The sequence below is a fragment of the Natrix helvetica genome (assembly GCF_964273705.1).
Source record: "Natrix helvetica genome assembly, chromosome: 3".
Taxonomy (NCBI): Eukaryota; Metazoa; Chordata; class Lepidosauria; order Squamata; family Natricidae; genus Natrix; species Natrix helvetica.
The window spans coordinates 49,567,216-49,591,252 of record NC_138549.1 but is presented as its reverse complement, the minus strand read 5'-3'; the positions used below and the strand labels follow the sequence as shown (position 1 = coordinate 49,591,252).

General features: G+C 39.2%; 1 protein-coding gene across 10 annotated transcripts in view; it reads left to right on the top strand.

Moving 5' to 3' along the window:
- Positions 1-24,037, top strand: part of MAP7D2 (MAP7 domain containing 2) — a 108,029-nt gene that overhangs the window by 45,701 nt on the left and 38,291 nt on the right. For all 10 annotated transcript variants that reach the window (XM_081947965.1, XM_081947960.1, XM_081947957.1 and 7 more), the window contains 3 exons: positions 4,436-4,671; positions 15,076-15,199; positions 15,433-15,634. In XM_081947965.1, the coding sequence (XP_081804091.1) occupies positions 4,436-4,671; positions 15,076-15,199; positions 15,433-15,634 (562 nt within the window). The remainder of the gene's footprint in view (positions 1-4,435; positions 4,672-15,075; positions 15,200-15,432; positions 15,635-24,037) is intronic.

Genomic DNA, 24,037 nt, shown 5'->3' with positions numbered 1-24,037 from the left:
CACCTGATGGAATCTGATAGATTCCTGACGGAGCTTGGGCCAATACCTGTAGCCTTGTCCCGCTCCCGTTCCGAGGACCTAGTGACTGCCTGGAATAGGGCGACGACTGGGGCCTTGGACCGGGTTGCGCCTTTGCGACCTCTCCTGCGGCATCGACCCACCCGGGCTCCTTGGTTTACTGAGGAGCTCAGGGTGATGAAGCGCCACAGGAGACGTCTAGAGAGCAGGTGGAGATCCTCGCGCTCCGAATCTGACCGAACACAGGTAAGAGCCTATTTGCGGACTTACCTTGTGGCAATAAGAGCGGCCAAACGTAGACATTGCGCCGCTCTTATTGCGTCCGCGGATAACCGCCCTGCCGCCCTGTTTAGGGTGACTCGCTCCCTTTTATCGCAGGGGGCGCGGGAGACACCCTTACAGGGTAGAGCAGAGGAGTTTGGGGAATATCTTCAGGACAAAATCGATCAGATCCGGAGCGGGTGGACCTCCGTCAGTGGACCAGACGAGCCGCCAACAGCGAGTCTTGAGAGACCATTCTGGGAGGAGTTTGACTCTGTTGCCCTCGAGGATTTGGACAGGCTGCGTGGACGGCTGCGACCCACCACTTGTTTAACGGACCCGTGCCCCTCCTGGCTGGTACTGGCAGCCTGGGAGGTGACACGAGGCCGGCTCCTGGGCCTGGTGAGCGCCTCACTGAGTGAGGGATACTTACCAACCGCCTTGAAAGAGGCGGTGGTGAGACCCTTGCTCAAGAGGCCTGCGCTCGACCCAATGGAGCTAGCTAACTATCGTCCAGTCTCCAACCTCCCCTTCTTGGCGAAGGTTGTCGAGAATGTGGTGGCGCAGCAGCTCCCACGACACCTAGACGAATCCGACTATCTAGACCCACGCCAGTCCGGCTTCCGACCCGGGCACAGCACCGAGACAGCCTTGGTCGCGTTGGTTGATGATCTCTGGAGGGCCAGAGATAGGGGTTGCTCCTCTATCCTGGTCCTATTAGATCTCTCGGCGGCTTTTGATACCATCGACCATGGTATCCTATTGCGCCGGTTGGAGGGGATGGGAGTCGGAGGCACCGTTTTGCGGTGGTTCGGCTCCTACCTCTCCGACCGGAAGCAATGTGTGTTGACAGGGGGGCAGAGATCGTCCCTGAGGCCACTCACTTGTGGGGTGCCACAGGGGTCGGTTCTCTCGCCTCTCCTGTTCAACGCATATGTGAAGCCGCTGGGTGAGATCATCCGTGGTTTTGGGGTTGAGTACCATCTTTACGCTGATGATACTCAGCTGTATATTTCAACCCCAAACCACCCCAACGAGGCTGTCGAAGTGATGTCCCGGTGTTTGGAAGCCGTCGGGGTCTGGATGGGGGACAACAGACTCAAACTCAACCCCTCCAAGACCGAGTGGCTGTGGTTACCGGCACCTCGGTTCAGCCAGCTGACTCCATCGCTGGCCATAGGGGGCGAACAATTGTCCCCTGTGGAGCGGGCGCGCAATTTGGGCGTCCTCCTTGATGCCCGGCTGTCAATGGAGGACCATGTGGCAGCCGTGGCAAGGGGGGCGTTCCACCAGGTTCGCCTGGTGCGCCAATTGCGCCCCGGACCGGAGTGCCCTGCGCACGGTCACTCATGCGCTGGTGACGTCTCGCCTGGACTACTGCAATGCCCTCTACATGGGGCTTCCCTTGGGACGCATCCGGAGACTGCAGCTAGTTCAGAACGCAGCCGCGCGGGTTATTATGGGAAGTACACGTTACTCCCACGTAACACCTCTCCTGCGCGAGCTGCACTGGCTACCTGTGGCCTTTCGGGTGCGTTTCAAGGTATTGATCACCATCTTTAAAGCGCTCCATGGCAGAGGACCTAGTTACCTGCAGGATCGCATCCTACCACACACGTCCCTGCGACCTATCCGCTCACACAGAGAGGGGCTCCTCCTGGTGCCGTCTGCTAGTCAATGCCAGCGGGCGACACCTAGGAGTAGATCCTTCTCTGTGATGGGCCCAACCCTCTGGAATGACCTCCCCCCAGACATTCGAACTACCACCGACCTCCGTTCCTTCCGGCAAAAGTTAAAGACTCACCTGTTTCAATCAGCTGGCCTGGCACTTTCTTAGTTTTACCTCCCAGGGATTTATTTTATTTTAGGGTTTGGGGTTTTAATTGTGATGTTTTAAGATTAGAATTATTTATTTCTTAGTACAGCCTATTTCCCCCTCCAAATGTATCTTAAATGTAGTTTAAATGTATTTAATTATTATGAATGATTTTATTATATTGACTGTACACCGCCCCGAGTCCCTTTTTGGGAGAGGGGCGGTCTAAAAATCTAAGAAATAAATAAATAAATAAATAAATAGATGTGAAATTAGCCTTAAAGAGTAAAAATACATGGTTTTTTGACATTTATAGACACCACACAGATATAACTTAGAATTAGTTTCAGAACTGACTTGCAGAGCTGACCATGGTGCTTCAATTAGAAAATGACTTATTCAGTACCAAGTTTGTATGAATTAGCTGTGAAATTCTTTAGATCCCCCCTATTTTTTTTCTTCAATATACTCTTTAAAAAACTATGTAAACAGATTGATACATAAATATCAAGGACTGCTACTACATGCATACATAGCTTTGATAAGAGATGTTTTGAATAAATTTTAAACAGTTTGCTTCATCCCCACATTATATTTTATCTTCTTTCTCTCCTCCTTCTCCTCTCTGTTTACATACATACATACATACATACATACATACATACATACATACATACACACATTTATAAAAGCTATGTTATATGTCTTTCTTTCATGGCAACCATCCAATTTTAGTCACTACAATGTAAAAAAGATGTTGGGACTCTAGAACAGTGGTTCCCAATGTGGGGCCCATGCCCCACAGGGGAACAATTTGATTTTTAATGGGGCAATTTGAATCTTGTTTAAACCAAGTTACATTTAGGCTTCCTCTGCATGAGTAGAGTTCACTGTGAGTAAATTAAAAATTATATGGGGAGCGGGGGAGCAACATGATTTTAAAGATGCTTAGGTGGGCCATGGCCAAAAAAGGTTGGGAACCATTGCTCTAGAAAGAGTGCAGAGAAGAGCAATAAAGATGATTAGGGGACTGGAGACTAAAACATATAAAGAACAGTTGCTGGAACTGGGTATGTCTAGTCTGATGAAAAGAAAGACTAGGGTTGACATGATAGCAGTGTTCTAATATCTCAGGGCTGCCACAAAGAAAAGGGAGTCAAGCTATTCTCCAAAGCATCTGAGAGTAGGACAAGAAGCAATGGGTGAAAACTAATCAAGGAGAGAAGCAATTTAGAATTAAGGAGAAATTTCCTGACAGTTAGAACAATTAATCAGTGGAGCAACTTGCCTCCATAAGTTGTAAATGCTCCAACACTGGAGGTTTTTAAGAAGAGATTGGATAACCATTTGTCTGAAGTAGTGTAGGGTTAAACAGGTGGTTAGACTAGAAGACCTCCACGGTCTCTTCCAACGCTGCTATCAATAAATGATAGATGATAAACAGGACTGGGTGTGTTTGTATGTATTTATTTAATAATGGAGCTGAGTCCTGTTTTATATATTAATAGAAAAATACCAATACACTTCTAAAACTAGCTTACAAGATTAATCCAATATTTTATCTTGTGGCTCATTTTGGATTTAAATGGTTGCCACTTATCAAACCTGTTTGAGTTAAAGTTAGATGTCCAGTACTTTCAATATATTCAGCAATGTTTTCACCTGAAATAACTAATTATCAGACTGCATCCCCGCACAAATTAGTTAAAGAAATTTTATAACTATATGGATATAAACCCCAAAATTGTATATCTATCACAAATTCAATCATTATCTCTTTAGATTATTACTTTTGTTAATGATGTTAATGGTAATGGTACAGCAAAATTGTTTCATGACATTGTAACTGTAATATTGTTTTATTTATGAGCCGTAGTGGTTAGAGACTACTTCTGCTGACTGCCAGCTGACTGCTATTTGGCAGTTCAAATCTCACCAGGCTCAAGGTTGACTCAGCCTTCCATCCTTCTGAGGTGGGTAAAATGAGGACCCAGATTGTTGGGGGCAATATGCTGACACTATAAACCACTTAGAGAGGGCTATAAAGCACTATAACTTGGTATATAAGCCTAAGTGCTATTGCTGCTAAGTGCTATCTGTTCTTAAGTTAATTGTTTTTCATTCCATTTTATATAAACTGACTGCATCTATTCTGTATTGTCTTTTTGTAAAAAACAAAACAAAACCAATTCAATTCTATCTTCCCTTGTGTTATTTTTTAGCTTAATATTTCATTCATAACCTGTTATAAAAGACTGAGAAAAACAGCTATGATTAATTATTATTGGTTTGATTTTGTTTTATAAGGCAAAATTGAATTATATGAAATCTATATTTTAGGTCAGTCTCAAAGACTTATCCACAGTCTCCCAAAACTAATAAAACATATCCAGCTTCTCCTATGAAAAATCGTACAACTTCAAACTTGAACCAAGAAAGTCCTAAAAAAAGAACAGCAAAGGTTAAAGACAGCCAGCGGGAGAATATTAGTCAAAGAACAAAAGCATCACCAACTGAAGTTGTAAATCAGTCTAGAGCTGAAAAATCTTCTATAGGAAAAATTGAGAACACTGAAGGTAGATTTTCATTTATTTGCCCTTACTTCTTTTTTTATAAGTTTTTTTTATTTTATAATATACAAAAAATCCAATTTCAATTGAACAGTATGTTGTCTAGGTGCAAATCATTATAATAAATGATAATCAAAGTGTTTACAACAGTATTCATTGCATTAGTATTAGTTATAATAGTATTATTAATAATAATAACAATATTTGTTTAACCAATTTAACATACCTTATCACGGATCCTTCCATATACTTCCCTGTTTCTAGCTCATGTATTTGTTAGCTAACCATTGATAAAATAAGTCCCAAGTTAAAAAATATTCAGTTTCTTTCTTTTCCTAATTATAAGTGTTAGCCTATCCATTTCTGCCCATTCTAGAATTTTTTAAAATCACTTTTTCATCTGTTGGGATCTCTTCACTTTTCCACTTATGCAAATACTATTCTAGCTGCAGTTAGTACATGTGAAATCAAATATAAGATAAAGGCTCCCCACACACAATGTGCTAATCGTTCCCGACTCTAGGGGGTGGTGCTCATCTCCGTTTCAAAGCCGAAGAGTCAGCACTGTCCGAAGACATCTCTGTGGTCATGTGGCCAGCATGACTAAATGCTGAAGATGCACGGAATGCTGTTACCTTCCCACCAAAGATGGTTCCTATTTTTCTACTTAAATTTAAACATGCTTTCGAACTGCTAAGTTGACAGAAGCTGGAAGAAGTAACGGGAGCTCACTCCATTATGTGGCGCTAGGGATTCGAACCACCAAACTGCTGACCTTTCTGATTGACAAGCTCAGCATCTTAGCCACTGAGCCACCCTTAAGAATCAAATATTCATTCACTTTATTAAATTTCTCCGGTAAAATGCCCAACAAAAATGTCTCTAGTTTCAAATCTTTACGTTGTTTTATCATTTTTTACAGCCAAGTATGTATTTTTGTCCAATATTTTTTCGCTTTTTGGCATGTCCACCACATATGATAGTATGAACCAGATGCCTGCCTACTGGCATTTCCAACATTTTACAGATTTATCCTTAAACATCTTTGCTAACCATGAGGGCGGGAAATGCCATCTATAAAACCTTTTATACATATTTTTTGTATGCAATAGACATTGTTAATTTATAGTTTCTATCCCATAATTTCTGCCATTGATCCAGCTCAATCAAGTAGCCAAAATTTTAGCCCATACTATCATTGTCTCTTTTACTTGTTCATCTTCCATCTTAATACTTAACATAGCTATGTATTTATTAATTTTTCATTGTCTCTGTTAATATCTGATCTAATTCTGTTAATTCTTTATTTAAACCGTATGTTTTAATATCCTTCTTGTATCTAGATTGCATCTGCACATATGACCACCATGTTATCTCAATCCCTTGATCACTCAGTTCCTGTTTAGTTTTAAGTTCCCCCTTTTCATTTAACATATTTTTATATCTGGTAACATTCTCTATATCAATAATATTTGGATAAATCAGTGCCTCCATTGTGGAGAGCCAGACCGGTATTTTCAAATAATGTTGTTCTCTAATTTTCTCCCATACTAATAATAATGCATTCCTAATATAGTGTCTTTGGAAATAGCAATATATTTTGTTTTTTCCATACCATACAAAAGCATGCCAACCTAGTTTGAGATCATGTCCCTCCAAGGTCAATAATATTTTGTTCCACAAGCCAAGCCTTCACCCAAGTAAGTATCGAGGCCTGATAATATAATTCCCAATCTGGTAGCCCAAAACCACCTCTCTTTTTAGAATCTTGCAACATTTTCAAGCTTACCCTTGCTTTTTTCCCTTGCCAAATATATTTTAATATTGTTTTATTTAATTCTTCAAAGTATTTCCCTTCCCCAGTTTTATTGGTATTGTTTGCAATAATTATAGTAATCTTGGCAAGATACTCATTTTTATAGTAGCTATTCTTCCCATCAATGACAATTGCAAATTTTTCCACTTCTCCAAATCCATTTTAATTTGTTGTGCCAATTTATAATAGTCTTCTTTAATCGTTACATACCTTGCCATTAAATAAATTCCTAAATATTTAACTTTCTTAACTATCTGTATATCTATTTTCCTTGTTAGTTCTTTTTTCTGTGTGTCTGTAACATTTTTAGCTATTATTTTGTTTTTTTCTTTCTTTATTTTCCTGCAACTTCACCATATTCTTCTATTTTCCTAATTAATTTAAGTCCATTTTCTTGTGGGTCTTCCGAGATAAAAACCAAATCATTTATGAATGCCTGTAATTTGTATTGTTCCTTTTTTATTTCCATACTTTTAATTTCTATATCTTGTCTAACATTTCTATTTAACACTTTCAATGTCAATATAAATAGTAAAGGAGATAGTGGACATCTTTGTTTTGTGCCTTTTTAATATTAAAATTCTCTGTCGTATCTCCATTTACCATCACCTTTGCCGTTTATTTATGGTATATTGTCTTTATCATGTTAATAAACCTCTCACCAAAGTCCATATATTTTAGTTTTATCAGCATAAATTGCCAATTTTTGTTGTCAAATGCTTTCTGCGCATCTAAGAAGATCAATGCCATTTGTTTTCCAGGATGTGCTTCGTTATATTCCAATGTATTTAAAATAATTCTTACATTGTTTTTAATCTGTCTCTTAGGCAAGAAGCCATTTTGATCTGGATGTATAAATTCATTTAGAAACCTTTTTCGTCTCCCTGCCATTATTGAAGCATATATTTTATAGTTAGCATTCAATAAAGATATGAGCTATTATTATTTTTATCTGTATTAAATACAATACAATAGCAGAGTTGGAAGGGACCTTGGGGGTCTTCTAGTCCAACCCCCTGCCTAGGCAGGAAACCCTATACCGTCTGAGTCTTCTTTCGGAATCAGAATAATATTTGCTTCCATCCATGAATGTGGTACTTTTGCATGAATCAATACTTCATTATAAACTTTCAACATTGATGGGCCTACAGGTGAAACTCAAAAAATTAGAATATTGTGCAAAAGTTCATTTATTTCAGTAATGCAACTTAAAAGGTGAAACTAATATATGAGATAGACTCATTACATGGAAAGCAAGATAGTTCAAGCTGTGATTTGTCATAATTGTGATGATTATGGCATGAAAACCCCAACTCTACAATCTCAGAAAATTAGAATATTACATGAAATCAATAAAACAAGGATTGTACATAAAATAATATCGGACCTCTGAAAAGTACAAGCATGCATATTTACTCAATACTTGGTCTGGGCCCCTTTTTCAGCAATTGCTGCCTCAATGCGGCGTGGCATGGAAGCTATCAACCTGTGGCACTGCTGAGGTGTTATGGAAGACCAGGATGCTTCAATAGTGGCCTTCAGCTCTTCTGCATTGTTCGGTCTCATGTCTCGCATCTTTCTCTTGGCAATGCCCCATAGATTCTCTATGGGGTTCAGGTCAGGTGAGTTTGCTGGCCAGTCAAGCACAGTAATCCCATGGTTTTGGTGCTTTTGGCAGTGTGGGCAGGTGCCAAGTTCTGCTGGAAAATGAAGTCAGCATCCCCATAAAGCTCGTCTGCTGAAGGAAGCATGAAGTGCTCCAAAATCTCCTGGTAGACGGCTGCGTTGACCCTGCACAGTGGACCAACACCAGCAGATGACATGGCTCCCCAAATTAACACAGACTGTGGAAACTTCACACTGGATTTCAAGCATCTTGCAGTGTGTGCCTCTCCATTCTTCCTCCATACTCTGGGTCCTTGGTTTCCAAATGAGATGCAAAAGTTGCTCTCATCAGAAAAGAGGATTTTGAACCACTGAGCAACAGACCAGGTCTGTTTTTCTTTAGCCCAGATAAGACTCTTCTGACGTCATTCGTTGTTCAGGAGCAACTTGACAAGAGGAATACGACATTTGAAGCCCATGTCCAGGATCCGTTTGTGTGTGGTGGCTCTTGATGCACTGACTCCAGCCTCAGTCCACTCCTTGTGAAAGTCCCCAACACTTTTGAATGGCCTTTTCCTGACAATCTTCTCCAGGTTGCGGTCATCCCTGCTGCTTGTGCACCTTTTTCTTCCACACTATTCCCTTCCACATAGCTTTCTATTAATGTGCTTTGATACAGCACTTTGGGAACATCCAACTTCTTTTGCAATTACCTTTTGAGGCTTTCCCTCTTTATGGAGGGTGTCAATGATGGTTTTCTGCACAACTGTCAGGACAGCAGTCTTTCCCATGATTGTGATTCCTACTGAACCAGACTGAGAGACCATTTAAAGTCTGAGGAACCTTTTGCAGGTGTTATGGCTTAATTAGCTGATTAGAGTGGGATACTTTGAGCCTAGAATATTGCACCTTTTCACAATATTCTAATTTTCTGAGATTGTGGATTTGGGGTTTTCATGAGCTGTAAGCCATAATCATCACAATTATGACAAATCATGGCTTGAACTATCTTGCTTTGCATGTAATGAGTCTATCTCATATATTAGTTTTACCTTTTAAGTTGCATTACAGAAATAAATGAACTTTTGCATGATATTCTAATTTTTCGAGTTTCACCTGTAAATTATGTTGTGAATATTTATAAAATTCTACCAGTAGCCCATCTGGTTCTGGTGTTTTATTGCTCTTTTGTCTTTTAATCGCTTCTCACAATTCCATCATTGATATTCGTTCATTTAACATAGCTTTCACTGTTTCTGGTTCTTTGGGTAATTCTGCTTTTTCCAAATATTGTTTAGTTTTCTTTTCTGAAACTTTCTCTCACGCATACAGCTTTGCATAATAGTCATTATTATTATTATTTTGTCCTCATTTTGGAAATGTAAAGTTCCTTTCTCATTTACCAATCTATGTATCGGTTTCTTCTCTTTTTCTGTTTTCAATTTATATGCCAACCATCTTCCTGGTTTATTCGCATTTTCAAAGAAATTCTGTTTAGCATTTTTTTTTTTTTTGGTGCCAATTCTTCTTTATCTAGTAGTTTCATTTTATGTTTTATTAGTTTCATTTGATTTTTTAAAGTCTTATTTGCTTGGTTCTTTCTATAATTCTAATTCCACTCTCTTTTGTTCTTCTACTAACGCCTTTAGATTTTGTTTCTTTTTCTTGTTTTTTCCCTGTACATGTTATAGCTAATCCACGAATATATGTCTTAGCAGTGTCCCATACATTTTGTAATGTGGTTTCTTCTTTCCTATTCTCTTTGGAAAAAAAGTCCATTTCTTTTTCCATACTTCGTATAAATTCCTTATCTTTTAATATTGATTGGTTTCAATGTCCATCTCCATTTTCTCTTTTGTCCTTTCCACTTAACTGCAATTGGATTATGATCTGCCCAAGTGCTTGCTTCTATATCTATTTCTTGCACTTATGACCTTAACTCCGATGACATCCATATCATATCTATTCTTGACCAAGACATATGTGTATTTGAATAAAATGAGTATTGATTTCTTTTAGGATTCATCTCTTTCCATACATCTTGGATACCTGTTTCTTCTACCATTTTAAAGAAAGTTTTTGGAAGCATATTTCTAGCTTTTTTACTTGCTTTACTGCTGTTATAATCAAATTCTGTGTCCACGATTGCGTTAAAATCTCCTATCACACACATATTTTCATATTCCAATCCTGTAATTTTCTTTTGTAATTTGTCATAAAAAAATTCTTGTTTATTATTTGGTGCATATGTTGCTACCAAAAGTATTTGCTTATAGTTTCCTCCACCATCAAGATTCTCCCCTCTTCATCTGCAAAAATTTGTTTTGCTTTTATTGTTTCTTTAATATATAGGGCCGTGATGGTGAACCTATGGCATGCGTGCCACAGGTGGCATGCAGAGCCATTTGTCAGGGCACATGAGGCGTTGCCCTGTCAGCTGGCCAGTGCATGCTGGCCAGTTGACTTCAGCCTTCTTTTGAGGCCATTTTTCATCCTCCGGAAGCATCCTTGAAGCCTCCAGACCACGAAAAACCGGCCCTACGGGCAAACCGGTTTGCTCCTAGGGCCAGTTTTAGCCCTCCGGAGCCTTCCGGATGCTTCCCTGAAGGCTTTGGAAGGCAAAAAACGACCCTACAAGCAAACTGGAAGTCACTTCCAGTTTGCTCATAGGGTTGTTTTTTCCCTCTGGAGCCTTCAAGGAAGCCTCCTGAAGGCTCCGGAGGGCCTCCATGTGGGTGCAGGGGAGGCTGGTTTTGCCCGGGCATGTTCCTATAAAGTCTTTAGAGCCTGGTGAGGGCAAAGAAAGCATGCCAAAAAGGGGGGAGCACTGGTCGTGCGTGCATGCATGCTGGGACCATGCACATAGCCTTATGGGTGTGGTATGCCCGCGCATGACCCCCTCTGTTCTCCCCCCGCTTTTGGCATGCGAGCCAAAAAAGGTTCACCATCACTGATATAGGGCCACACCTCTTCTCTTTTGCTGTGCTAATGAGGAGTATAATTTCCCAATCTTAGGATATTCCAATAATTTATTATGTTGTTTTTTGATGTGGACCTCTTGGAGACAAATAAGATCTATTTTTAGCTTTTATAATTTGTTAAAAAGTCATTTTCCTTTTCATAGGAGAATTCAATCTATTTATATTGATTGACAGCAGTTTGATTTCATCTTCCATAGTGTCATTTGTAGATAGGTCTTGTTATTCTAGTTGCTCTTATTTCTCTCTGTTCTTTTATCTTTGCACTTTTTCATTCTGCTCTTTTCTTTAATTCTGTCATGGATTGGGTAAAATGTGGTGAAGCTCACTTAACAACGCTCTTGCTTAGCAACCAAAATTTTGGGTTCAATTGTAGTCATAAGTCAAGGATTATCTGTGCCTTCCTCTGCATGGCAGCCTTGTCCTAGTAAACTATTTCTCCTTTCTGGCAATTTTCCTCTCTGTTAGAGGCACCAAAATAATCCATACAATGTAAGATTTCCTGCTGCAGCAGGGGGTTGTATTAGATGACCTCCTAGTAGCCTTCTAGCCCTAAATTGCTGTGCTGTTTTTCTTTCTGTGTGCTAACAAAGAAACCTGCCTGAGGCTCATTTCACATGCCTGCCAGATAGAGATAATGCGATAATGACCCTAGAGAAAGTTTGGCTCCATTCACAAGCTTTTTAGAAACACAATCCTCATATTGCACAAACCCCAAAACTTCAAAAACATAAAACCATATAACCAATTTGTTCATTCCTGCACCTTTTCAATTTAAAATTATTAAGACTTGTGGACTTCAACTCCCAGAATTCCATAGCCAGGCATGCTCAGTTCTGATTTAAAGCGACAGCATTTGTTTTTCTCCTTTGCGAAAGAAGTTTCCTTCTTTCTTTTTCTTTTTCTTCTCCCTTCCCCTCCTTCCTCCCTCTCTCCCTCCCTCCCCCCTCTCTCAAACACACACACACACACAAACACAGAGAGAAGTTGGATTGGACTATTTCTCCTACCCCCTTCCCTCTCTCACTCATTCACTCTCAAACACACACACACACACACACACACACACACACACACACACGTTGGATATCTTTTCCAATGGCTTGAAAGCAGCTCCTCTGCCACCACCACCCCATTCCCCCACTGCCTTCCCAAATACCTCCCCCATTGCAAATGCATTCTGGGTGGGAAATGCCTGGAATGCAATAAAGCCCACCCACTCATCTCCTGCTGGCAGGCTGGGGTGAGAGGAGAGGCAGAGAAGCCGGAGGGAAGCCAATCTGAGCCTTCCAAAAGAAAGAGGCTGGGGGAAAGTGTGTGTGCTACAGCATGGCTCTTTGCCTGGTTTCCTGCCTCCTCCTGTGGTCTCCTCAGTGCTCACTTGTGCTCTCCCTCCTCAAGTGTAGCTTAATTGCAGGCGGAGCCACGTTGCCTTTTCAAACTTGTAATCAGTGAAGCTGGGCTGGATTTTTATATAGTTTTATCCAGCTGTGTGTGTGTGAGAGAGAGAGAAATGGACGGGGGCTTGGGGAGGAAGTCACTGCACTTGGTGAGGGAGAGCACCAGCGAGCACTGAGGAGACCACAGGAGGAGGCAGGAAGCCAGGAAAAGAGCCATGCTGTAGCACACACACTTTGCCCCAGCCCCAGAAGGATCCACTATGTAAAAATCCAGCCCAGCTTCACTGATTACAGGTTTGAAAAGGCAACATGGCTCTGCCTGCAATCAAACTACACTTGGGGAGGCAGAGTACAAGCGAGCCAGGGTCCTTCCCTCCAGCCTTTGCCCAAAGGTCCGCATAGCACCATCAGGATGAAGTTTGAATTCCTCCCCCTCCCTCTGACCCACACATATCTTTTCCAGCTGCTTCAGAGAGGACTTCAACTCTGCTCTTGCCTCGGGTCCTCTGAAGAAGCCCCGTCCTCGCTTCCTTCTCTTTGAGAAGTGCCTTGCAAATGGGCTGCGGGTTAGAGGAGCGTACTGGTATGGGGGCGTGGCCACGCCTTAGTGGAATGGTTGTCACTCTGCTGCCGCTGAGTCACAGGAACAACGAGCGCCCTCTACTATGAGGCAGGAGAACTGCGTGCCTTACCTAGTATTTTTAGGCTTTTAAGCCTCTGCTTAACTCTGCTCATGCTGAGCGATCATAAAATGCTTAAAAAGTCAGACTAAGTGAGGCATGCAGTTCTTCTGCCTCATAGTAGAGGGCGCTTTTTAGAGGCTTTTTTAAACAGTTAAGCAGAGTCATCCACGGTGAGGCAGCAGCTAGCTCATCCTAACCTCAGCTCTCGCCTGAGAGGCTGAGGTCGCTGCAACCTCACCGCAAACTCTCGCCTGACTAGTTGAACGGTAAATGTGAAAATTCTGCAATTTTAATACCAAATAATGTAAAACTGGTGAAGTTAAATGGAAAATAACTTTATGGTACAGATCAGTAGATAAATGCAAGCATTTAATTTATTTTTTCCTTTGACATTTTTTTTCTTTTCATGTTGAGAGGTGAGGCTGTGCTTCACTTGCCTCACCTGACTGCACGTCACTGACCAAATTGCTCATCATAAAATTGCTCTGCTTTCTCTATAGTATCGAATCTATGCCTGATTCATTCATGTCACCAGTATTCCCTCAGGTACCAGCCCTCTAAAATCTACTTCATGCTTAATTAATTGTCTTGTCAGAAATTGGTATTGTTTTCTCGTGTATTTTATTCTTTCGGGGATCTGTTTCAGAACTATTATTTCTTTCTTTGTAGTTCAATAGGTTATATTTTGCTCTTTGAAGTATCTCTGTTCTTAATGCCTTCTTAGTAAATCTCATATGTTTATTTGGAAGGAATTTCCAGGAAGTTTATTTCTTGACGCATATCTTGTATATACTCTAAATATTTCATACATCCCAGCAAGTATCTCCTGCTTCGTACATCCCAGCAAGTATATAAACAGATAAAGTAAATAGAAGCTGGGAAACAACAAGGAACTATTTTATTTTTCCTTCCTTTTTGAATTTTCCTTCTGATGATTTATGAGCCTGTATGGTTGAGCTTTGAGGCATCACCAACAATTCTGCCATTATCTCTGAAAAGTTTTCCCCTTTTTCGTCCTCAATGTTCTGGAACTTCAAGAAGTATTCAGCTTTATCCATCTCTAACGTAATTACTCTTCTCTGTTTGTTCTGATTTCTCTTCTATTATCTGCATCCATTGTTCATTTTTAGTTACCTCAGGTTTTCTCGCCACTATTCTTGGGTGGAAAACAAACATTTCCACCTCCTCTTCTTTGAGTCCCACTTTCACCCAGGCTTACTTTAAAAGGGCAAGTTCTACAACAGGAGTTGGAAAAATCTCATTCAGATAGATCACACTGTTCCTCAGATTCTATGCTTGCTTCATCGGTAGGCTATCACAGCTCTGGTAAGGCACACAATGGCAATCTTTTTCTTCCTGCTGGATTGAGAGCTTCCTCCAAATCAAACAAGGAGTTTGCAGTCTCCTTGTGATCGACGAGTGTCCTCTCTGTCTTCATCACCCCTCCAGGATGATTTGGGTCCCTTGGAACCTCCTAGCAGGAATTTGGCATGATTCCACGGAGCCCCTTGGAGATGCATCATGTCGCCGTAATATCAGCCTCGCCTCCCATTTGCTTTTGCTTCTAAAACAATTCTTTGTTATACATTAGTTCAGCTGACTATTATTTTACATGATTAGTTCTGTCACTAATATTCGGGGGGAGGGGGTGTTAATTTAAACTTTACCATCAACAATGATTTTATATTGTATCCCTTAGAAATTATTCACAGAATCCTGTTAAAGAAGGTAAACTATGAAGATAGCATTGAGGGGATTAACATTAATTAAAATCAAGAATACGTATTTATAAATATTATAATAACACATATTTCTGTAGTTTCATTGACTATAAAATTCAGCCATCAGAGTAATATTGTGTGCCTTTCTACTGCACATAACTTGTTTCCTGCCTACAGACTAATATTCACTTCAAGAACATTTTTTAGGGAAACATGTAGCAGGGACTACTGATGCTGAAGAAGCAACTAGAATTCTAGCAGAGAAGAGACGTCAGGCTCGGCTTCAGAAAGAACAAGAAAAGGAAAGGCAAGAAAGACAAAATCTTGAAAGGTATAATAACTATAAGGTATAATAACTATAATAACTATAAGCTCTTAGTTATGAGGCTGACATGTGCAAGTTAAGAGTATATGCATCATCTATTTAATTAGAAATATACAACATTTCTCTTTATCTTCTTCAAGTTCTATTACCTTGTTATTTGGAGCCAGTTCTTAATGATATAAATATTTAATAGAAAAGAACATAAATGTACTACAACAATATATTGTGGTGTTTTGAAGGCTAGAAAAAGAAGAGCTGAAAAGAAAAGCAGAGGAAGAGAGGATATTGGAAAATAAGGATCGTAATGGAGAAGAGAAAAGGAAATTGGAAGAGGAATTAACAGAAAGAAAAGCAGAAGATGAAATAAGAAAAAGAGCTGAAGAAGAACGCAAACTGAGGGAAAAGCAAGAAAAAGAATTGCAAGCTATGCTTGAGATACAGGTGTGGTGATCTGATGGTTCAGAGCATGTATTTTTCTTTATTTACAAGGTGCAACATTTTATATAATGAATTGAATATTCAGAAATTAAGCTGTTGAAAAATATAATGAATCCAGGCTAAGAATCTATAATTTCTTTTAATTTTCCTTTGCTTCTATAAATGCTGCATATATTTTATCCTTAGGTATATGATCCATAACAAATTTTTACTTATCGTATTTGTAATATCTTAATACTGTAGCACTAAGCAAATATTGTATTGTAGTTTGGATCAAACTATGTGGTGTATTGCAGACTCTGAATGTTATAAAATGGAATATATGACAAGTTATATAGAAAACACTGATCCTGTGATATTATTTGCATTCCTCTTTAAATAGCAAGTTATCTTAATGCTATCAAAATGTCTATGCCTGGATACAGTTCAAATGTCTGTCTTTTCAAATTGCTTTGACAGCTCAAACCCTATGTTTAAACGTTTTAATCCTATTGGATCAGTGGTGGGTTCCTACCGGTTCGGCTGAACTGGTAGTGGTTGGGTGGTCTGGGTCGCTGGAACCTGCAGCAACCCAGGCCTGCCAAGCCCCTGAACTGGTTCTCCAGGTGGTGCCATAGGCCCCGCTGTCTTGTTTTTTGCTTCTGCGCATGCGCAGAACAATTTTTATTGTTGAGCGCACACATGCATGTGAAGCGCACATGGCATGCCCATGAGCAAACCAGCAGTAGTGACTGCCAGAACCCACCCCTGTACTAGATCCTATTGAATCAGTAGGCAAAGACTACAGTTTATACTTCAAAGAACACCTTTTCCCTCTGTGGCTTCTTCAGGTTAAGCCGTAGAAGAATCTCTGCTTTCCATTGTGCTATATTTTGAGGGAAACTAGTGGCACAGATACGTATATTCCCTATATGTAGTAATTGCCATGCAGGTAATAGGAAAACATTCATTATTTTCAAAGATGCTTTTATCAGTGCTCACAGGTATGCACATAATGCTAGCAGAGAATTTGAATCAAATTCTAGAACTCTGTTTCAAAAAAACACATTCAAATTAAACTTGGAACTGAATGTGTTGGGTCAGGATTTCACTTATAGTTTTTGTTGCAAGAATTTTCATGACACTGGGTTGCAAGCCTGACGCCCTTGCCCCTGCAATTTTCTTACACAGGATATTATTTCATCCCATGTAGTTCACTCCCTCACCACATTGAAGAATGCAGTGGGATTTTGAGGGGGTAATTCCCAAAGTCTCTCTGAGATAGTGATAGAACACAGAATGCATTTTGATAGACACATGCTCCCCATTTGTGAGCAATGTCCAGCAAAGACTGCAATCAATTGGATACCATCAGATGGAGAAAAAGAGGAAGGCCAAACAACAACAAAAAACCTGGCACCAAACATTTCAGGAAGATCTGAAAAACCAACTTTGAAAACATCAGCCTTAAATGGAAAGATGCAGAGACCGTAGTTGCTGACTGAAAATTGTGCACTTTGCTTGTAGCCCAATATGCTTAGCACAGGATAATAACAACAACAACAACAGTAACAACAACAACAACAACAACAACAACAACAATAATAATAATAATAATGATGATGATGATGATTATTATTATTATTTTTAACAATTGTCATTAAGAAAGACAAAAAAGTCTGGATAGTGGATGTGACTGTCTGGAGACAGCAGAATAGAAGAGAGAGAATTTGAGAAGATAACAAAATACAAAGCCCTACAAATAGAAATAGAATGACAAAGGAAAACACAAGCAAGGGTAGTACCAATAGTAATAGGTGCCTTGGGTGCAAAACAACTGGAGCACCACTTCAACATAACTGGCATTGACAAATTTGCCATCAGTCAATTGCAGAAGGCAGCTTTACTTGGAACAGCTTCCATCCTCTAATGATGTCTCTAACACCATCAAACATCCAAATCTGCCTATCCCAGGCCTTTGATAAGGATATGATAGGTACACAAAAATGCCAAACTCAATCTGAACATCTGGCTGACTGTGCAATGATCAATAATTTTTAAATTAATAGATAATAATAAATAAACAATAGTAATAGGAGTTCTTGGAGCAATAGCCAAAGGGTTACTTAGATACATGGAAATTTTGAACTTACCAGACCCGATTAGTCTGACTTTGCAAAAAACCCGACATTACTCGGAACTGGCTATAACTGGGTGTCAAGGTTCATGGGCCACATTTGGTCCATGATGTGCTTAGATCTGGCCTGTCGGGCTGGGCTGGAAATAGCAAGGCACCCGCAGTGCCTCTGCTAACAAAAATGAGGCACGGGGGGCACCCGCACCACACTCCCCGCAGCTGTTTTTGGCCTGGACAGCCTCCTGCAAAATCCTGCAGCAACCACAATTCCCTCACTAACCTGATTTCCAGCTTCGTTCTCTGGCATGCAGGGCAACAAAAGAAGCCCATGTGACTACCACTTACAAAAAAGGTTCAATCAGCCCTTCTAACTTCACAAGATCTGTTCTTCCTAAGAAGTTGGAAGGTCTGATTGCACTTTTTAAAAAAAACTAGTAATCCCATGGTCTTCTTTTGTTGCCCTGCACGCTGGAGAATGTGGACAGGAAGTTAGTGAGGGAATTGTGATTACTCTGAGATGGGGTGGGAGTGAGAATTTTGCATTTTTATTGCTCTGGGGTGGGGTGAGAGAGGATTTTGCATTATGATTTCTCTGGGGTGGACTGGAGTGAGGATTTTGTATTATCATTGCTCATAAATAAGTAAGAACCAGTAAAAGAGGAATGGAAAATTGATCTGTAGATCAGCATTTCTCAGTCTTGGCAAGTTTAAGATGGGTGAACTTCATGCTGCCTGGGGAATTCTAGGAATTGAAGTCCATGCAACTTAAAGTTGCCAAAGTTGAGAACCATGAGTCTAGACTAGAGCTTAATATTTTCCATTCCTATTTTATTTAGAGTTTGGTGCAATTAAATAAATCAGTTGTAGTTTCCTTAACATATAGTGATTAAAGCGATATGAACCATTCTTGGACTTTTTGTGAGAAACAAATCAAAAGTTGATCTGGGGCTTTAATGATTAGATATGGGATTATGGAAATAATGTAGACAAATGAGTTTATATATTTTTTACTTATATTTGTACCAAAGAAAGTTGAAAGTCATTCTTTTTCAGTTTTCCTTCTTTTCCTCTTTCTGAAAATTGCTGAGGAAGTAGAAAATTCAACTTCAAAATAAAAGTACTAGGAGATGTCAGCAATTTGAAATACCCTATTTTTCATATCATAAGACACCTCGGACCATAAGACACACATTAGTTTTAGAGGAGGAAAACAAGGAAAAAAATGTGCCTCTGCCTCCCAGTGTCCATCTGGTATTCATCTGGCTAGCGTCTTTGCAGTAAACAGAAAACAGCCTAGTGAGCTTCAGCACGTTATTGTAGCTCCAGAACGTGGCTCATCAGGACTCCGCACTGTTGTGCCCACCACTGGTCTACTGAGCTGAAATGCTGCTGTCGCCAGGAAACACTGGAGCCTTCACTGCCAAACAGCTGATCAGCAGTTGGAGCCATGTATTGGGCCTGCAATAATGTGCTGAAGCTGGCCAGGCTGTTTACTGTTTACTGCAAAGACACTAGTCAGATGAATACTGGATGAACACTGATAGGCAGAGGCAGATTCCCCCCCCCCCCCGCCTTGTTTTCCTCCTCTAAAGCTAATGTGTATCCTATGGTCTGGTGCGTCTTATAGTGCAAAAAATATGGCAATAAATGGCAGCAGTAGTGATAGGTGGCAGAATTAGTAACCCGCTACAATATTCGATCTATAAGATGCACAGACGTTTCTACTCATTTTTGAGCGGGGTGTGTGTGTGCATTTTACAGTGCAATAAATATGGTACTTGAAAGAAGAAAAATTAAAGAATGAAAAGCTGAAAAATAGTTTATACAAAAAAGACAACCTGGAGAAAAAAAATAACAAATCATGGAAGAACTAAAACAGCATGTAATAGCAACAGCAAAGAAAATCAAAAGATAGAAAGGATGGATAAAACAATATCATGAAAATGTCCAGTTCAGAAGAAACCAACATACCTTCTACCAGTCACTTGATGAAATCAAGTCCAAACTAATGTTCACACCCATGTAAAGAAAAAACTTTGAACTTTTGGAAAGAACTGTGAGAAAACCCAGTGGAACACAATAAAACTGCCTCCTGTATCAAAGATATTCAAAAACAAGCAACACGAAATAAAATGGAGAATATTGTAATAAGAACTGATATGTTTGCAAAACAAGTAAAGAAGGTCAAGAACTGGAATGCACCTGGCCTGGACGAACTGCAGGGATACTGGCTAAAATACCTGACCAGCCTCCATCACCGCATGGCCACTCAATTTGATGAAATGCTTCAGAATGTAACAAGCAAAAAATGGTTAACAGCTGGTCGAACATACTTGATAATGAAAGATCCAGAAAAGGGCACAGAACCAAGCAACTGCCACCCAATTACTTGTCTGCCAACAACGTTCAAACTTTTTACAAGAATACTGGCAAATTCATTATTCAATCATCTGATGAAAAACAGTTTGTATCTGGTAGACCAAAAAGAAAATTATAAAAATCAAGAGGAACAAAAGATCAGCTGCTCATTAACAAAATGGTACTAAAAATGCAAAACAAAGGAAAACAAATTCAAATATGGCATAGATTGATTACATTTGACTCATTACCTCACAGCTGGATTAACGCCTGTTTGGAAAACTTTGGAATCAGCAAAAATATCTGTACATTTTTATAGCAAAAATGGTAAACAGTTCTAACAGCAAATGCGGAGGACATTGGTGAAGTCAACCTCAGATGAGGAATCTTCCAAGGGGTCTCACTTTTGCCACTACTGTTCAACATCACATTTATTCCATTGACAATAATCCTACGAAACACAAAACTGGGATACCAAATCTCAAGCCAACATGGCAAGATAAACCATCTACTATACATGGATGACTTAAAAATGTATGCAAAAGCCCCATTGAACTTGAATCAATACTCAACACAGTTCAACAGTGACATCAGAATGAATTTTGGACTTGAAATAATCTGCTATATCATCCATGCAGGAAAGAAAATGGAAAAAATAGACGGACTAGAACTGGGAAATGGAAGCATCATGAAAGCATTAGCAAAGGATGATGGTTACAAATACCTAGGCATATAAGAATCTTAAATGGAAAAGGCAAAGAATCAACGCAAAAGGAATATATCAGGAGAGTCCGAAAAATATTAAAATCAAAGCTGAATGCTGGAAACATAATTAAAGCCATTAATACATGTGCAGTTCCAGTGATATGTTACCCAGCTGGAATCATCAACTGGGCTTTGATTGAACTGGAAAACCTGGACCAAAAAGCACTTAAACTTTTGAATATGTACCACACTTTACATCCATGAAGTGACATTGACAGGTTGTATCTGCCAAGAAGAATAGGGGGCAGAGAGCTATTGCAAATCCATCAAACTGTAGAAGAAGAAAAATGAAGTTTGAATGACTATGTGAATCAAAGTGCAGAAAAATTGCTGCAGACTTGGAAAACGGAGAACATTATAAAAACAACAGAAACAAAGAATATAAGAAAAAACAGTTGGATGACAGATTAAATGGACAGAAAATCAAAGTTTTGCATGGACAGCACTTGAAAAACATTAAAGGAAAATGTGATAACAACTTGAAATGGGCATTGCTTAAGATGGGAACCATCAAGAAAGAAACAAAAGATTTAACACTGGCTGCTCAAGAAGAAGCACTACAAACTAATGCCATGAAAGCAAAGATACAAAAAATCCACTGACAATCCAAACTTCCGACTTTGCAACAACAAAGTTGAAACTGTTTTAGATTTAATATATGGGGGCAGCAAAATTGCAAAAACTGATTACAAAGCTAGACATGACAGAGTTGCTAAATTAATCTACTAGTCATTATGTAAAGAATAGGACTTACCTGTATCCAGAAAGTCATGGGAACATTAAAAAAAATGTCAAAAAGGAGAAGGTGAAGATCTTCTGGGACTTTCAAATATAGACAGATTATCATTTTGAACACAGATCTCTCAATTGTTGAAAACCAAAACATACAATTTATTGATATCGCTGTACCAGGAGATGCCAGAGTCGAAGAAAAAGAATTGGAAAAAAACATGAAATATCACGACCTAGCCATCAAAACTACGTGATATGGGATGAAACATGTAACCTATTGTCATCGGAGAACTTGGTACCATGTCCAAGAATTTTATAAAAGACAACAAAAAATTGCAGCTTCCTGCAATAACACCAGCAGAAATGCAAAAACCTGTGCTACTTGGAACATCATACATTTTAAGAAGATACTTGGTTGAGACCTAGGTTGCTGACAGCAACCTGTATCAACCATCAGCACCAGTCAATGATATTTGTAATACATTTATAAATTTTCAGTTGACTGAGTTTCATGTTTTAATACTACTACTAATAATACTAATACTAATACTAATACTAATAATAATAATAATAATAATAATAATAATAATTTGAAAATTTGAAAAAAATGAAAAATTTTGAAAAATATTGAAAAATAAACATTTGAAAAAGCGTTAAAGCCAAAGTGGAGAATCCGATTAGAACAAAAAGTCAAAAAATTAAGGGCAGATGCTAGCAACTTAAAGAATATGCATGAGCAACGGCTTAAAAACAGCAAAATCATAGATCAGCTAATCAGAAGATATAGATTGGATACAAGAAACATCAATGAAGCTGTAGAGATTGTAAAACAGTAGATAACAGCAACAGCTAGAAAAATTGAGAGATATGAGGCACGAATCATCCAATACAAACAAAATCAACAATTTCGATCAGACCAATGGCGTTTTTATCAAAGTCTTAATGTGAATGGTGACACTGAAAGTGAAAAACCAGAAAAGCAGGCCACATTTGAATTCTGGAAAGGATTGTGGGAAAATGCAAAGGACTACAATAAGGAAGCAAAGTGGATACAAGATTTTGAGAAAAGCATTGGTAACAAACAAATGCAAGTATTAGAAATAACAACTGAGATGGTCAAAATTGAGTAAAAAAAGTAAAGAATTGGACATCACCTGAAAATGACCAATTACATGGTTTCTGACTCAAATATCTGACCAGTTTACATGCAATATTGGTCAGGCAACTGAATGAAATTTTACAAAATGGTCAGATTGATGAATGGTTGACAACTGGAAAAACATACTTGATTCAGAAAGATGCAACTAAAGGAACAATACCTGAAAACTACAGACCAATAACATGCTTGCCAACAACCTTCAAATTACTCACAGGCATTATTGCAGATAATATTATGGATTATTTGGAAACAAACAGCATCTTGCCAGTAGAGCAAAAAGGCAATAAAAGAAGGAGCAGGGGCACAAAAGATCAGCTCCTGATTGATAAAATGATATTAGAAAATTGTAAGAAAAGAAAAACGAACTTGAATATGGTCTGGATTGATTATAAAAAGGCATTCGACTCATTGCCACATAGTTGGATCATAAAATGCTTAGAAACAACTGGCATTAGCAAAAATATTACATCCTTCACTGAAAAGGTGATGAAACAATGGAGAACTGAGTTAGCAGTAGGGAATGAGCACTACGGAATGATTAATATCAAGCGAGGAATTTTCCAGGGTGATTCACTTTCACCTCTTCTCTTCATCATCGTGATGATCCCACTATCAGTAATTTTTTTAAAAATGAAATTAGGCTACCAAACAGCCAAAGAAGCTGAAAAAATTTCGCATTTATTATATATGGATGATTTGAAACTCTATGGTAAGTCAGAAATAGAAATCCATTCACTGACAAACACCGTCCGAGTATTCAGCACCGATATTTCAATGCAGTTTGGCATGGAAAAATGCGCCACTGTATCCATAAAAAGGGGCAAAATCACTGCGTGTGAGGGAATTGAAATGCCCAATGGCCAACTAATTAAATGCAACGAAAATGAAGCCTACAAATACTTAGGCATTCTGCAGTTGGATAACATCAAGCATGGAGAAGTAAAAACTATTGTCAGGGGAGAGTACACCAACAGAGTTAGGAAAATTTTGAAATCTAAATTGAATGGTGGAAATACAATCAAGGCCATAAACACCTGGGCAATACCAGTTATAAGATACACAGCTGGTATAGTTAACTGGACACAAGCTGATTTGGACATTTTAGACCGAAAAACCAGGAAACTAATGACAATGCACTACAGTTTACATCCACGTGGTGATATTGATAGACTATACCTACCCGGAAATCAGGTGGCAGAGGATTATTACAAGTGAAGCAAATAGTTGAAGAAGAAAAACATGCACTGGCTGATTATTTAAAAGAAAGTCAAGAACA